This window comes from Mustela nivalis (assembly GCF_964662115.1).
Source record: "Mustela nivalis genome assembly, chromosome: 9".
Lineage (NCBI taxonomy): Eukaryota > Metazoa > Chordata > Mammalia > Carnivora > Mustelidae > Mustela > Mustela nivalis.
Window position 1 is genome coordinate 76,372,554 of NC_139028.1, and position 12,463 is coordinate 76,385,016.

Sequence of the window (12,463 nt, forward strand, 5' to 3'; positions counted from 1 at the left end):
CCTTGTTTTCAGCCATGTTTTCTCCCCCATGTCTTATGGCCCTGGTCTTGCTACCTCAGCGCCTGGTGGGTTTTTGTGTTTCTCCCCAACTAGTCAGGAACCTCCTTAGGGCTGGGGCCCTCTTCCGGCTCTTGGTGTCTCCATAGAACCTTGGGTTTGGGGACTGTTTCTTGCCTGGCCAAGGGCTGTTTAGACTTGTCTTCCCATCCCAGGCCCCAGAATGGGCAGGTGTTGCTGATTGGGCTCCTAGAAGGGGCTCCACATTTGAGTGTAGGCCCCTGGCTGCTGCGATGGGGGCAATTGGGTGGCTGGGCTGGCAGATGGAGTCGGAGGCTACCTCTCCTGCCTTCCCCATGGCCTTCTCCCAGGCTTCAACTGCTCTCTTCAGGTAGAAGGAGGACATTTCAATTATTGTCTCCCACATCTGGGAAAGTGGCAGTGCAGATTGCCTCTCGCAAACAGAATTGATTTTTCCTTAATGAGGCGGCTGCCAGTGGGCTGCTGGGCTTGGGTGTTTTCAGACTGTCTGGGAAGGAGATCCTGGGATGACTGACTGTTAACCCTTCGAGGGAAGCAAGGGCCCAGAGACAGTCTTCAGAAGGGGGATGGGTCCTTTGAGCTCTGGGATGCTGAGGAGGGGGTGCTTTGAGTTGGTTTGGGTTCCCGTAGCACAGGCTTCCTGGGGACCCTGGGGAGATGAGGGTGTCTGTTTGCCTTTGCACTTTTCAAGGTCTGTTTCTAGTTCATTCCCTTTCTCTCCCCTCTTCTCCCTTTTTTTAAATCACCTCTTCTCTCTCTTTCTTTCTCTCTCTCTACCCCCATCTCTTGCTCTCTCACCCTAAAAAAAGAGAACTACAAGCCAGAGAGTGCCTGGGTGGCTCAGTCGGTTCAACGTTCAACTCTTGATTTCAGCTCAGGTCATGATCTCAGGGTTATGAGATCAAGCCCTGCTCTGGGCTCCAGGCTCAGCCAGGAGGCTACTGGAACTTCTTTCTCTCTGCCCCTTCCCCCACTCTCTCTCCTTCTCTCCTTTCCTCCCCCCGTTCTTCTCTCTCTCCCCCTCCCTCTCTCTCCTTCTCTCTCTCTCTATCTCCCTCTCACCTGCCCCCTTTCTCTCTCATTTTATTTTTCTTTTTCTCTCCTCTAGAGCTTGCCTCTCTCAGAGGTTTTCCTCTCTCCTTCTTTCCCTTTACTCCTTCTTGGATCCCCTCCACCCTCTCCCTGCTTCCCACTCCCTCCCTTTCCTCCCATTCTGGCTCCTCACCTGCTCCGACCTCCGTCCTGGTCCTGTCCCATTAGCTCCCCATCCCCAGGACACTCTCTTTATTTTTGTCACCATTTCTCTCTCTCTTTCCATCTCCCTCTCATGCCTGATCTCTTTTATTTCACCAGTTCATCTCTGCCTCTTTGTTTTGACTTTTCTTCCGTGTTCCATTTCTCTGTTGTCTCTTTTTCTCTGTCTATTTTCTTCTTCTAATTCATTCTCTTTCCTCATGAGTCTATTTTCTCCCCATTTCTTTTTCTTGGTCCCTCCCTTTTGTTTTATTTTCCTCCCGATGATGTAAAATACCTCAGTGGCCTCAGAGCCTCCTCTACTGAAGATCTCAGGTTCCATTTTTTTTTTCTGTGACAAGCCAAGGGATATAGAGTTATTTCTCCCGGTTGGAGCCAAGAGGAATCAGGAAGTGCCACGGAGTTCAGCCTCCATAGCTCTTAGGGGAACTCCTACCCCAGGAGAGGCAGGACACACTAGTAAGGGATAGTCTCCTGGAGTCCACTTCTTGCCACTGGTGTTTCAGACCCTGCTTACGTGCGTAGAGACATAGGTCCCCTCTCCTTGATCTACCTTGGACATGGTGGCATCTGTTTGTCTGACAACCAACTTAAGCCTTCTTTTCTTTTTACCAACTTGGTAATTTCTCAGCAATAGGTGTAGGTAATGGGCCTCTGCCTGCCTTGTGCTCAATATAACCCCTTGTCCTGGGCTCGTACTAGTCTTCCTGTGTGGATGAGTATGAGGGCCTTGGAGTGGGACTGCTGTGGGATCTCAGGAAGGCCGTTTTCCCTTACAGAGCCTTTATCTCCTCATTTCCAAACCGAAGATCATGATACTTACCTTGTAGTAACCTATAGGGATTAAATGAAATACTATGTGTAGATACTGAGTAGTGTTGGTCTTCTTCTTCTTCTTCTTCTTCTTCTTCTTCTTCTTCTTCTTCTTCTTCTTCTTCTTCTTCTTCTTCTTCTTTTTATTTTTTTTGATGCTTCTGCCATTCCAGATATTCCCCTCTCTTTGTTTCCCAGGTTGTGTGGGGGGGAGGGGGAGGGCAGTGAGGAGGGGGGTGCTTAATCTCCCGCCTTGCTCCCTACTGTGTACAGGTCCAAGAAGAGGGAAGGAGTGAAAATTCACTGAGCACTTAGCAGGCACTGTCTCAGGTAACTGATAGGCGCACAACCCACATGGAGTTTCAGGCTGCTCTAGCAATAGAACTCTGTTTAAAGCATTTCGTTTGTTCTCCCCCCCCCCAACAGACATTTATTGGGCCCTATGCCAACCCCTGTCTTACCTGCTATAGATGCAGAGAAAAATAGAACAGAGTCTCTCTCTCTGAGGAGCTCAGAGTCTAGTGTGGCAGACAAACCCCTCAAAACCAGTTAGTTGCAGTCAAGGGTGAGAAGTTTGAGATCCACCCAGGGACCCAGGCTGCAGAGAGGAGGGAGGGACTGTCTCTGCTTCAAGGAATCGGGGAAGGCTTCCCAGAGGAGATGACGGTGGACCAGGCCCACAGGATAAATGTATCCACTGGCTCAGAAAAAGTGGGGAGGAATTTTGTGTCATGGAGAAGAGCTGAGCAGGGTTGCGGGGACCTAAAACAGGATAGAGCTCTCAAGGAAGAGTGAAATGCCCAGCGCAGGGGGACCTGGCCAGTGGCATCATCCATCCGTACCTCTCTTCCCAGCTCAGAACCTCTGTCTCCTTCAGTTTTATGACCTTCCTTCCTCTTTCTTTTCCCTCTTTCCCATCCCTTAATGCTTTGTCAGAACCTTGCTGAATGTATGGATCAATAAATAGCCCTTGCTATACTCTAGGGATCCAGAAACAAGGATATCATTCCACTCATGCTCCTGTTAGTAACGGTCCTGGCATGAACAAATCTTGAACCTAAATATGTCAGCAAGTGGACCCGATTTTTTTTAATGACAGATGTTTAGAACGACCAAGTTCCTAAGCTGATTGAAAAACCAAAATGGCAGAACCATTATTAAGACCACGAAAGCGGTCGGATGACACCCACCATAATGATCAAGGTACACATGACACCAGATGGCCAAAAGGACCACATCACAACGGTGTCAGCTGACCGAAGTGATGATTGACTCAAAATGACTGCTACAGGAGCCACTTCCTGGAATGCACTTCGCTGGGCAGTGGAGGAGGATGCATGCACCTGAGCAGAGCCTGGTCTGACCTGTGTCACCTCTTCTGTTTCCCGCTAGGCTGCGCTGCGGAGACTGGCCGGGATCTGCCCTGAAGGCCTGCAGGACTCTGACTTCCAGCAGCTGGTCCAGCCCCGGCTTGTGGACTCCTTCTTACTCTGTAGCAACATGGAGGAGAGTTTTGTGTAGTGAGTGCGGGAGAGGAAAGGCATTGGGCCCCATTCTCATGCCCTCTCTGAGTATGTACCCATGAACACACCTGAGTACACACCAGCTCCCTCACCTCCTTATTTATACTTAATTTATTTTTTACAGGAAATGGACAGAGGGCTAAATAGTCTAGCAACAGCATCAGGCAGTCTGTGGGCCTGGGAGTCTTTTGTATTTTTATCTTTGACTTCTGTGACTTTTCAGTTACCTATGTTGAAAGGCACAGTGCCTAACATCACCTATTATCATGGGCGATTTCCCTTCATCTTGCTTTTTCTACTCTCACTATATAATCTTGCTTCATTTTTTCCCCTTTTGGAACCAAAGTATGTTTACTGCCCAGTAGCCTCTGACTTTTTTTTTTAAACATGTCTTGTTCTTTTCTAAAAGATTTTAAATAAATTTCATAGTTGGACAGAATATACTGGAAGGAAGGTTCTATTCTTTACCAAATGAAATCATACAGAATGTGTCTTTTATTTTCAGGTTATATTACATCTTAGACCAAATTCTTCAATCATAAGGTTTCGTGCCCCCAAATCCTTTCCAACTATTAAAACCGTGTAGGGAGTTGTATTGCTTTCATAAGTGCACAAATGGGTCAAGTTCTGAAGGATTTAGTGAGAAATCGAAGAGATTTCCGAAGTCTCCAGAACCTCAGTTTCCCTAGACTTTTCTGCTCTTGTGTAACTTCCTGGCAGCTGGGATACTCAGTAAATGATATCTTTTCAAAAGTGTACTTGAAAGTAGTAGTGTGTCAGAGCTGGTTCTTGCCAGCTTGCAAGGGACAACCGTGAGAATTTCTCTCCAATTCTGCATTCAGTGATCTCATTTTGGTAGCTTGAAATTGGCAATGGTGGGAGTATTTACATCTCAGAAATTAGATGATGTTATAACTCAGAGCTTTTTTTTTTTTTCCCAGAGAGCTGGTTTGCCAACATCATTGCTTGAAAATATAAAAAAAAAACAAACAAACTATAAATCCTTCTGAAAGGCTTCTTATCATCAGATGGTTATATGATTTTACACGATTCAAGAAACATGTCTCAAACTCCTATTACTAGTCTTAAATGAGTTAACGTCATGTATCCTGTCCTGAGCTGTGCATTTCATATGCATGATCTCATTTATTTCTGATAATAATTACATAAGATGTCACTGTATTATTAAATCCTTTTGCCCAAGATCACTAACTAGTAAGTGGTGCTAGGATCTGAACCAGCAATATCTATTCCTGGAACCTTTGCTCTGAAGTCCTATGCTATAGAGAAAGGTGATATCAGGGTCCTTCCACCTAAAATGATGACAAAGATAACAGTGATAATCACTACAATAACAAACTTCTTGTACAATATTTGCCATGTGCCAAGCCTTTGTTTTATATATTTATATATTGCCTATATAATATATGTTTATATATTCTTATGAGTATACATTAATATTTATTACTATATATTATTTATTCAGTCTTTATGCAACTCTGCGAGGTAGCTACGATGCCCACTTTACAGATGAGGAAACAGAGGAAACTCATTATTTTCACATGAGGCAATGGAGCTGAAGTAGCAAGGAAATGGCAGTCCCTGGATTTAAGTCAAGGTCTTCTGAGTGCTTGTACCAAGCTTCTACTTTTAGGAATAAGATTTTTGATGTATCTCACTGAGTTATGCAAATTATCTAAATGTTGACACCATTCCCTGTATGGCAGCAAATTCTATTAAGATCACTTCTGAGCTCATCAACGGCTTGAGAGCTCAAATTTTAGCATTGGCTGCAAACACCATCAGCTGTTTTATTTGGGGCGACAAGCTCGCTTTGTTTTTGTGACAATGACTGCCTAATACTTCTTCAGTCTCAGCAACCATAGTTTTTCTGTCACTTATCTCTCAAGTAAAAACAGTATTCCATGGGAAGCAAGGAGTTCTCTTTGCGATCCAGACGATCACACAAGTGCTTTTCTCTTGAAACTGACACCCATCCTAGTCTGGCACACCACAGAGGTGCCTGAAGTGTAATTCTCCTGTTAGCACCCTGAAGATAGAAAAAAGGTGTCTACTAAAGGGTCAGTACTTAATGGTGTTCATAATTTGTCCTGTTTCATCCAGATCTTTCTAAGTGAAATTGGTAGTTGACAAAAGTACTTTAAGCACGGCAGTAAAGCAAGCACACAATGAGGGTAAGAACAGTGTGGTACTGCTACCTCAATCAGATCATGTATGATTTTACTTACCATTGGTTTTGCACGACTAGTACTAATATCAACAAGTGACAGAAGGTAAATAATGCACAATACTGAAGACCAAAGTTGGAAGACTGACACCACCTACCTTCAAGCTTCCTATAAAGCTACAGTGATCAAGACCTTATAGTACTGCTGAAAGACTAGACAGATAGATTACACAAACAGAATAGACAATATGGAAATAGTTTTCCATAAATATAGTCAGCTGATCTTTGACAAAGGAGCCAAGACAGGAAAGAGAACCAAAGGTAGTCTTTTCCACAAATGGTCCTGGGACAATTGGATGAAAAATTGAAATGAAAAAATTGAAAATGAAAAATTGAAACAAAAAGAAAAAAATGAAAGAAGATGTTGAATGTAGACACAGACTTTATATCTTTCATGAAAACTCAAAGTGGATCACACACTGAAATGTAAAACACAAAACTATAAAACTCTCAGAAGGTAACATAGGAGAAAATAGATATGACTTGAGTGTGTTGATGACTTTTTAGATATTACATCAAAGTCATGACCCATGAGAGAATAATTCATGAGCCAGGTTTTATTGAAATCAACAATTTCCGCTCTATGAAAGATAATGCCAAGGGAATGAGAAGACAAGCCAAGACAGGGAGACGATTCTGTGAAAGACATGTTTGGTAAAGGTCTCATCTCCAAAATATACAAAAAATTCCTCGAATTTGACAATAAGAAAATAAATAGCTTTATTAGAAATTAGGCCAGGGGTGCCTGGGTGGCTCAGTGGGTTAAGCCTCTGCCTTCGACTCAGGTCATGATCCCAGGGTCCTGGGATCGAGCCCCACATCGGGCTCTCTGCTCAGCGGGGAGCCTGCTTCCCTTCTCTCTCTCTCTGCCTGCCTCCCTGCCTACTTGTGATCTCTGTCAAATAAATAAATAAAATATTAAAAAAAAAAGAAATTAGGCCAAAGACCTTAACAGACACTTTACCAAGAAGATATATAGATGGCGAATAAGCAAATGAAAGGATGCTCTGTATCATGTCATAAGGGAAATTTAATTAAAGCAACAATGAGATACTACTACACACCCACTGGAATGGCCCAGATCTGAAACACTGACAATGCCAGTTCTGGCAAGGCTCCTGAGCAATGGGAACTTTCCTTCATTGCCGATGGGCATGCAAGCAGGACCAGTCACTTCATGAGACAGTTTTGGTCTTTCCGGTAAAACTAAACATACAAGTATATGTCTTAGCACATGTCTTACCATACAATCCAGTAATCATACACCTCGGTATTTACCCAAAGGAGTTAAAACCACATCCACACAAAAGCTCGCACGTGGATGATCGAGGCAGCTTTATCCACTATTGCTAGAACTCGGAAGTACTGTGACCTTCCACAGGTGAGTTGATAGATAAACTGGTACATCCAGGCTATGGTTCTCTTCAGCACTAAAAAGAAATAAGCGGTTAGCCCAAGAAAAGACAAGGATGAAAGCATATTACTAAGTGAAAGAGGCCAATCTGACTAGGCTCTTTACTGTATGATTCCCAGTATATGATGCTCTGGTAAAAACAAAACTATAGAGTCAGTGAAAAGATTTTCAGGAGTTGGGGTGGAGGTGACGAATGGGCAGAGCACAGAGGATTTTTACGGGAGTGACGATACTCTCTATAGGATCCCATATGGTGGATCATGTGGTCATAGCTTTACTCAGACACCAAGAGTGAACCCCAGTGTGAACTGTGGACCTCAGGCGATGATGATGATGTGTCATGTGGGTTTATCCGTTGTAACAAATGTGCCGCTCTGGTGGGGTACGGTGATAGTGGGGAGGGATAAGGTGTATTGGGAAATCTCTGTACCTCCCCCTCAATTTTGCTATGAGCCTTAAGCTAAAGAGATTAAGTCTTAACAATAAAAATAATAGGAAGAGAAGATCAAAGACGGAGGGAGCCAAGAGCCTAGTCAAAGGTGCTGGGATGCGCTTCTACCGTAAGATGCTGGGGGACAGCACTCTGCCCCTGGGAGACCTGCAGCTTCGTCACGTCGTTCTCTGGCTTTACTCAACTTCAGAATAATTACTGTACCCCTAACATCTTTTGTAACACCCACAGATGTATGATATGACACAGAAGGGACACGTTATCAAAAACGAAAAGAGAAGCAAGAAAAAGAAGCTGGACACAAAATGGAAAACTCAGGCCAAAACATTTCTTTTTAATAATGTTATTCGGAAAGAAAAAGACAGTTTGAAAGTAGAATGAAAGGGTGACATCAGGCCTTGATGGAATTTACAATCACAACCTGTTGGTAGCAGGTGAACGCCTTGTCCCTGCTCTCTAGGCTGTAAGGGGTGGGAGGCAAGATGGCAGGACGTGGTCTCAGCTGAGGAAACCCTCAAAGTCCCTCCAATCTATAGCAGCCTGCAGTGTGAACTGAAGGCTTGGCTGTATCTGGGACAGCTTGTGGGCTCCCGTGGCCAGAAATCCCACTCTGAGACTCAGAACAAGGTGGGCAGGAAGGAGCCTTTCCTTATGGCTCAATGGCTCCACCTGCTGTTTGCCCCAAGGTGGGAACGAATGCTGATTCGAATTTAGTGACCTGCTCCTGCCTGTAGTCATTGGGCCATGCATGTACTACCTCTCAGAATTCTCACATTTGTGAATTATTATTGTCAATATTCCTTTTTATACCTTCCACGGCAGATGGGAAAAGGAGGCGTGGAGAGGTTAAGCAATGTTGCCAACATCGAATAGTTATTACCGATGTGGAGAGTGCAGCCACATCTGTCTGACTTAGATGTTTACTGGGAAGAGAGCTGGCACTTAGCACGAGGCACCTACTAGAAGGTAGACATAGCTCTGGACTTTTGTAGAACCACAATCCTCCAGCCAACATACTGTGAGGGTCTGCCCCGGGGCCAGGAAAGAAAAGTAAAAATGAGAAAGTCCTGGGATTACTTGGGGTTTTAGTTGTCAATAAGCCAGTGCCCTTAGAAAAGCTGTAAAAACATAATGGTTAAAAATATATGGGCTCTGCATCCTATCTTATTTTGAATCCTGGCTCTACCCCTTACTCATTCTGTGACTTTGGGCAAGGCACATAATCTCTCTGTGCCTCAGTTTCCTCCTCTGTAAGATGGGATAAGGATAGTGCCTTAATCATAGAGTCATTGTGAGAATTAAATGTGTTAAGACATGGAAAAATCTTAGAATAATGCCTAATGTCCAATGCGCAATAAGTGTGGCAGCAGTTACTCTCCCCCAAATCCCACCTTTGCATCTATACAGTTGCCTGGTCACTCTTGATGATGCTTCAAATACAAACCCGTAGTGTATTAGGACAGACTTTAATCCTGCAAATGATGTAGAGACTATCTAGTCCCATTTCTACGTTCTACACATAGGAGCAAGAAGACTTGCCTAGAATTGCACAGCAAATTAATGGAAGAGCTGGGACTTGGAACCAAGAAATAACAACTACAATCACCATAGCCGCCATTTTGGGGAGCATGGGTTCCATACCAGGCACTGTAACAAACAGGACTTCATGAAATTTCTAAAATGACCACATTAAGTAGTCATTATTATTCCCTTCTTATGGATAAGGAAACCAAGGTTTAGAGAGATTTTACATTTTGCCCAACGCCGCATCAATGGTAACAGAAAACAGGATTTCAGCAAAGACTACCCAGCACCAAAGCCATGATCATTTCGCTTTGGTGCGCATACCTCTTACTGCATCCATGTGCACGTAAACCCAAATGTAAGATGCTTGACCTGAAAAATAGGAGGACAATGTTTTGGCAAAGTCTGAACATTCTCTTTATTTGAAAAAAAAAATAGTTTTCATTTTTAACTAATTTTTAAGCATTGATACATGAGCTAGGATATTCACTTGTTAAGATTGCAGTAATAGATATGAAGATTAATTTCAGGGAGAAAGAGAATAGGAATGAAACAATGAAATATGACTTAATCAAAATAGAAATCCCGAGTAGTTCCTGATCAATACCAGTAAAATGTCTAAAACAGATACTCCTTCATCTAGTTTCAGAATAAAGCATCAAAGACAAATCAAAGTAGATGTTCCGTGTTATCAATTCCATTTTTAAAGCCATGACAGCCTTTGAAAACAATTGTTTTAAAATTCCTTCTTGTTGGAGATTTCTGATGGCCCCTTTGTAGAGATCTTATTTAGGTCTGTACCTTTATAGTCTCCTTCCCCATGATGTTTATCTGTGGTTTCTCTGCAGCATTTGGGGCTATACGTGACTAACCAAAGCAGAAATTAAAGATGTGGCCAGGGGTGGGGGGGGGGGGGAGGGGAGATTCAAAGGGAGAGAGAGATAGTCTTTGACTTGAGACCGTCAAAGTAATAGAAATCCACAGAAAAATCCATAAAGGGCTATTTGCCTATTTTCAAATTTTCGATTATATAAAAACAAGACTCTCATCAGTTTACCTACATCGTTTACATGACATTTTCCTTAAAGTCTGTGGCTTTTCTCTTCTTCACTCTGAATCTGTCCCATTGAGCCATGCCCCACCACTGGTCTTTAAAATATTCCTGTCTCCCTTGGGGCACCTGGGTGGCTCTCAATTGGTTAAAGCCTCTGCCTTCAGCTCGGGTTATGGTCTCAGGGTCCTGGGATCGAGCCCCAAGTTGGGCTTTTTGCTCAGCAGGGAGCCCACTTCCCCCACTTCTCTCTCTCTGCCTGCCTTTTTGCCTACTTGTGATCTCGCTCTGTCAAATAAATAAATAAAATCTTTAAATAAAATAAAATACTGATGTTTCCCTTTACTGCTGGCCACAGTGACCACTTTGACAGCAAGGGATGTTGGAGTGACTACTTGTGAGTGAGGCTTCTCCAGGTTTCATTCTCAGGGAAGGTCAGTTGAGGGAGAAGCTTTTAGGGTGATTTTCAGCTCCATCTTGCAGGCTTGGCTGCCCCCCGCAGCCCCCAGCTGTGTTGTGCTCTCTGCTAAATCCAGTCTTGCCTTGGGTACACAGTGGTGGGGGGGGGAGCATGCCATTTTCAATGGTCTTTGAAAAATATATTCTTTAGACTTCAGACATGTTAAAATGTAATAATGAACTTACCTATACTTTTAGAGAACTTCTAAAGTTAGAAGTTCATCTGGGGAGTTCCATTTAGATGGTCTGTTTTGAGAAATGCTTCATATGACCCACCTGAGGTAATTCATTGCCTTGTACCTGCTTAGCACTCCCCTTAGGGAGGTCTTTAGAGAGAATTTCCAATTGCGAACAAGACATTTATAAGGCATATAGCAGGCAAGGAAAGTGGAGTTCTTTCCTTAAAATGCACATCCAACCTTTTTTCTCACCTCCAGAAGACAAATCCCATCTGACTTCCCAGCCTTTTCCTCAAGGGGCCTAGTATTTGGGAATGACGTGTAGTTCTCTCATGGGGCCCTTCAGACAATGATATAGATGTAGGTACATGAAAGCAGAAGGCGTTCATGGAGGTCAGATGTCACACCATCAAACAGGAAGAAAGTGGGCCTGGATGAAGACATCAACCTCTTCCTCTAAAGTCACTCCTCATGAAGGTTCCTATCACTCCATCTATGCTAGCACCTCTGAGTCAAATGACCAGCGGACGTTTTCACTTTCTTCAAGAGCTTGACCAGGACGGCCATGTCTTTGTCTATCTCCGGGCACCTGAGTTTGACTGCCATGTTGGGTACTCGCAGATGCTGGTGGGCCTTTCTCTCCTCCCCACAGGGATGCATGTGTGTCCCTCAGCTGCCTTTAAGATCAAGGCTTCCTTCACTTCGATGAACCTCAGGTGAGTCATGGCTTGGACAAGGGAGACCCCAGAGAAGTAGGTAAGGATCAGAGATGCTTCCTCTCAAGAGACTTTGGGAGCCATTCCATAGCATCCATGTTACCATTTAACCTCCTTTTGAAGGGCTGGCTCCTCACTATGATTATTGATCAAATGACAGTAGGTTCAATCTCCTTCCCCAAAGACCAGTTCAGGCGAGTAAGGAAGTGGGATACAGAGCTCATTAGCAGCATCTGCCTTCATCCTACTGGCACATCCCACAGGCTGGGGACCCCCAGCTGTCACCCCAAGGCTCCCTCAAACCAAACTTAAAGTTTTAATACTTACTCATCAATTAAAATATCTTCCTTTTCTCCTTTGTTGCTTAGTGATATTCCCCAACAGTTACGTGGCTCTCTTCTTCAATATGACTGGAGACCTTACCAAAAGTGGAAATTTGGACACAGAGACAAACACTAGGAAGTGAATGCCTTATGAGGATGGAGTTATGTGGCTATAAGTGAAGGAACTACCAGAAGCGAGGAGCGAGGCATGGAACAAATCCTTGCCTTATCCCTTCAGAGGGAGCATGGTGCTGTCGACACGTTGGCCTCTAATGTCTAGACTCCAGAACTGTGAGACAATAAATTTCTGTCGTTGAAGCTGAACAATCTGTGGTTCTTCATAGTGGCAGCCCCAGGCCACACACAGGTGGGAAGGATACACGTGAACTCCAAGATAATTCTTATCCTGGGAAGGAAGGGAAAGGGATGGGATTAAGGAAGCATATAAAAGACCTTTATTTCATTAATA

General features: G+C 43.9%; 1 protein-coding gene across 7 annotated transcripts in view; it reads left to right on the forward strand.

Moving 5' to 3' along the window:
* The window catches only part of INSC (INSC spindle orientation adaptor protein), a 120,225-nt gene extending 116,157 nt beyond the window's left edge, over positions 1-4,068 (forward strand). For all 7 annotated transcript variants that reach the window (XM_082683169.1, XM_082683173.1, XM_082683171.1 and 4 more), the window contains one exon: positions 3,499-4,068. In XM_082683169.1, the coding sequence (XP_082539295.1) occupies positions 3,499-3,627 (129 nt within the window). In that variant the 3' untranslated portion in view covers positions 3,628-4,068. The remainder of the gene's footprint in view (positions 1-3,498) is intronic.
* The last annotated feature ends 8,395 nt before the right edge of the window (positions 4,069-12,463 follow it).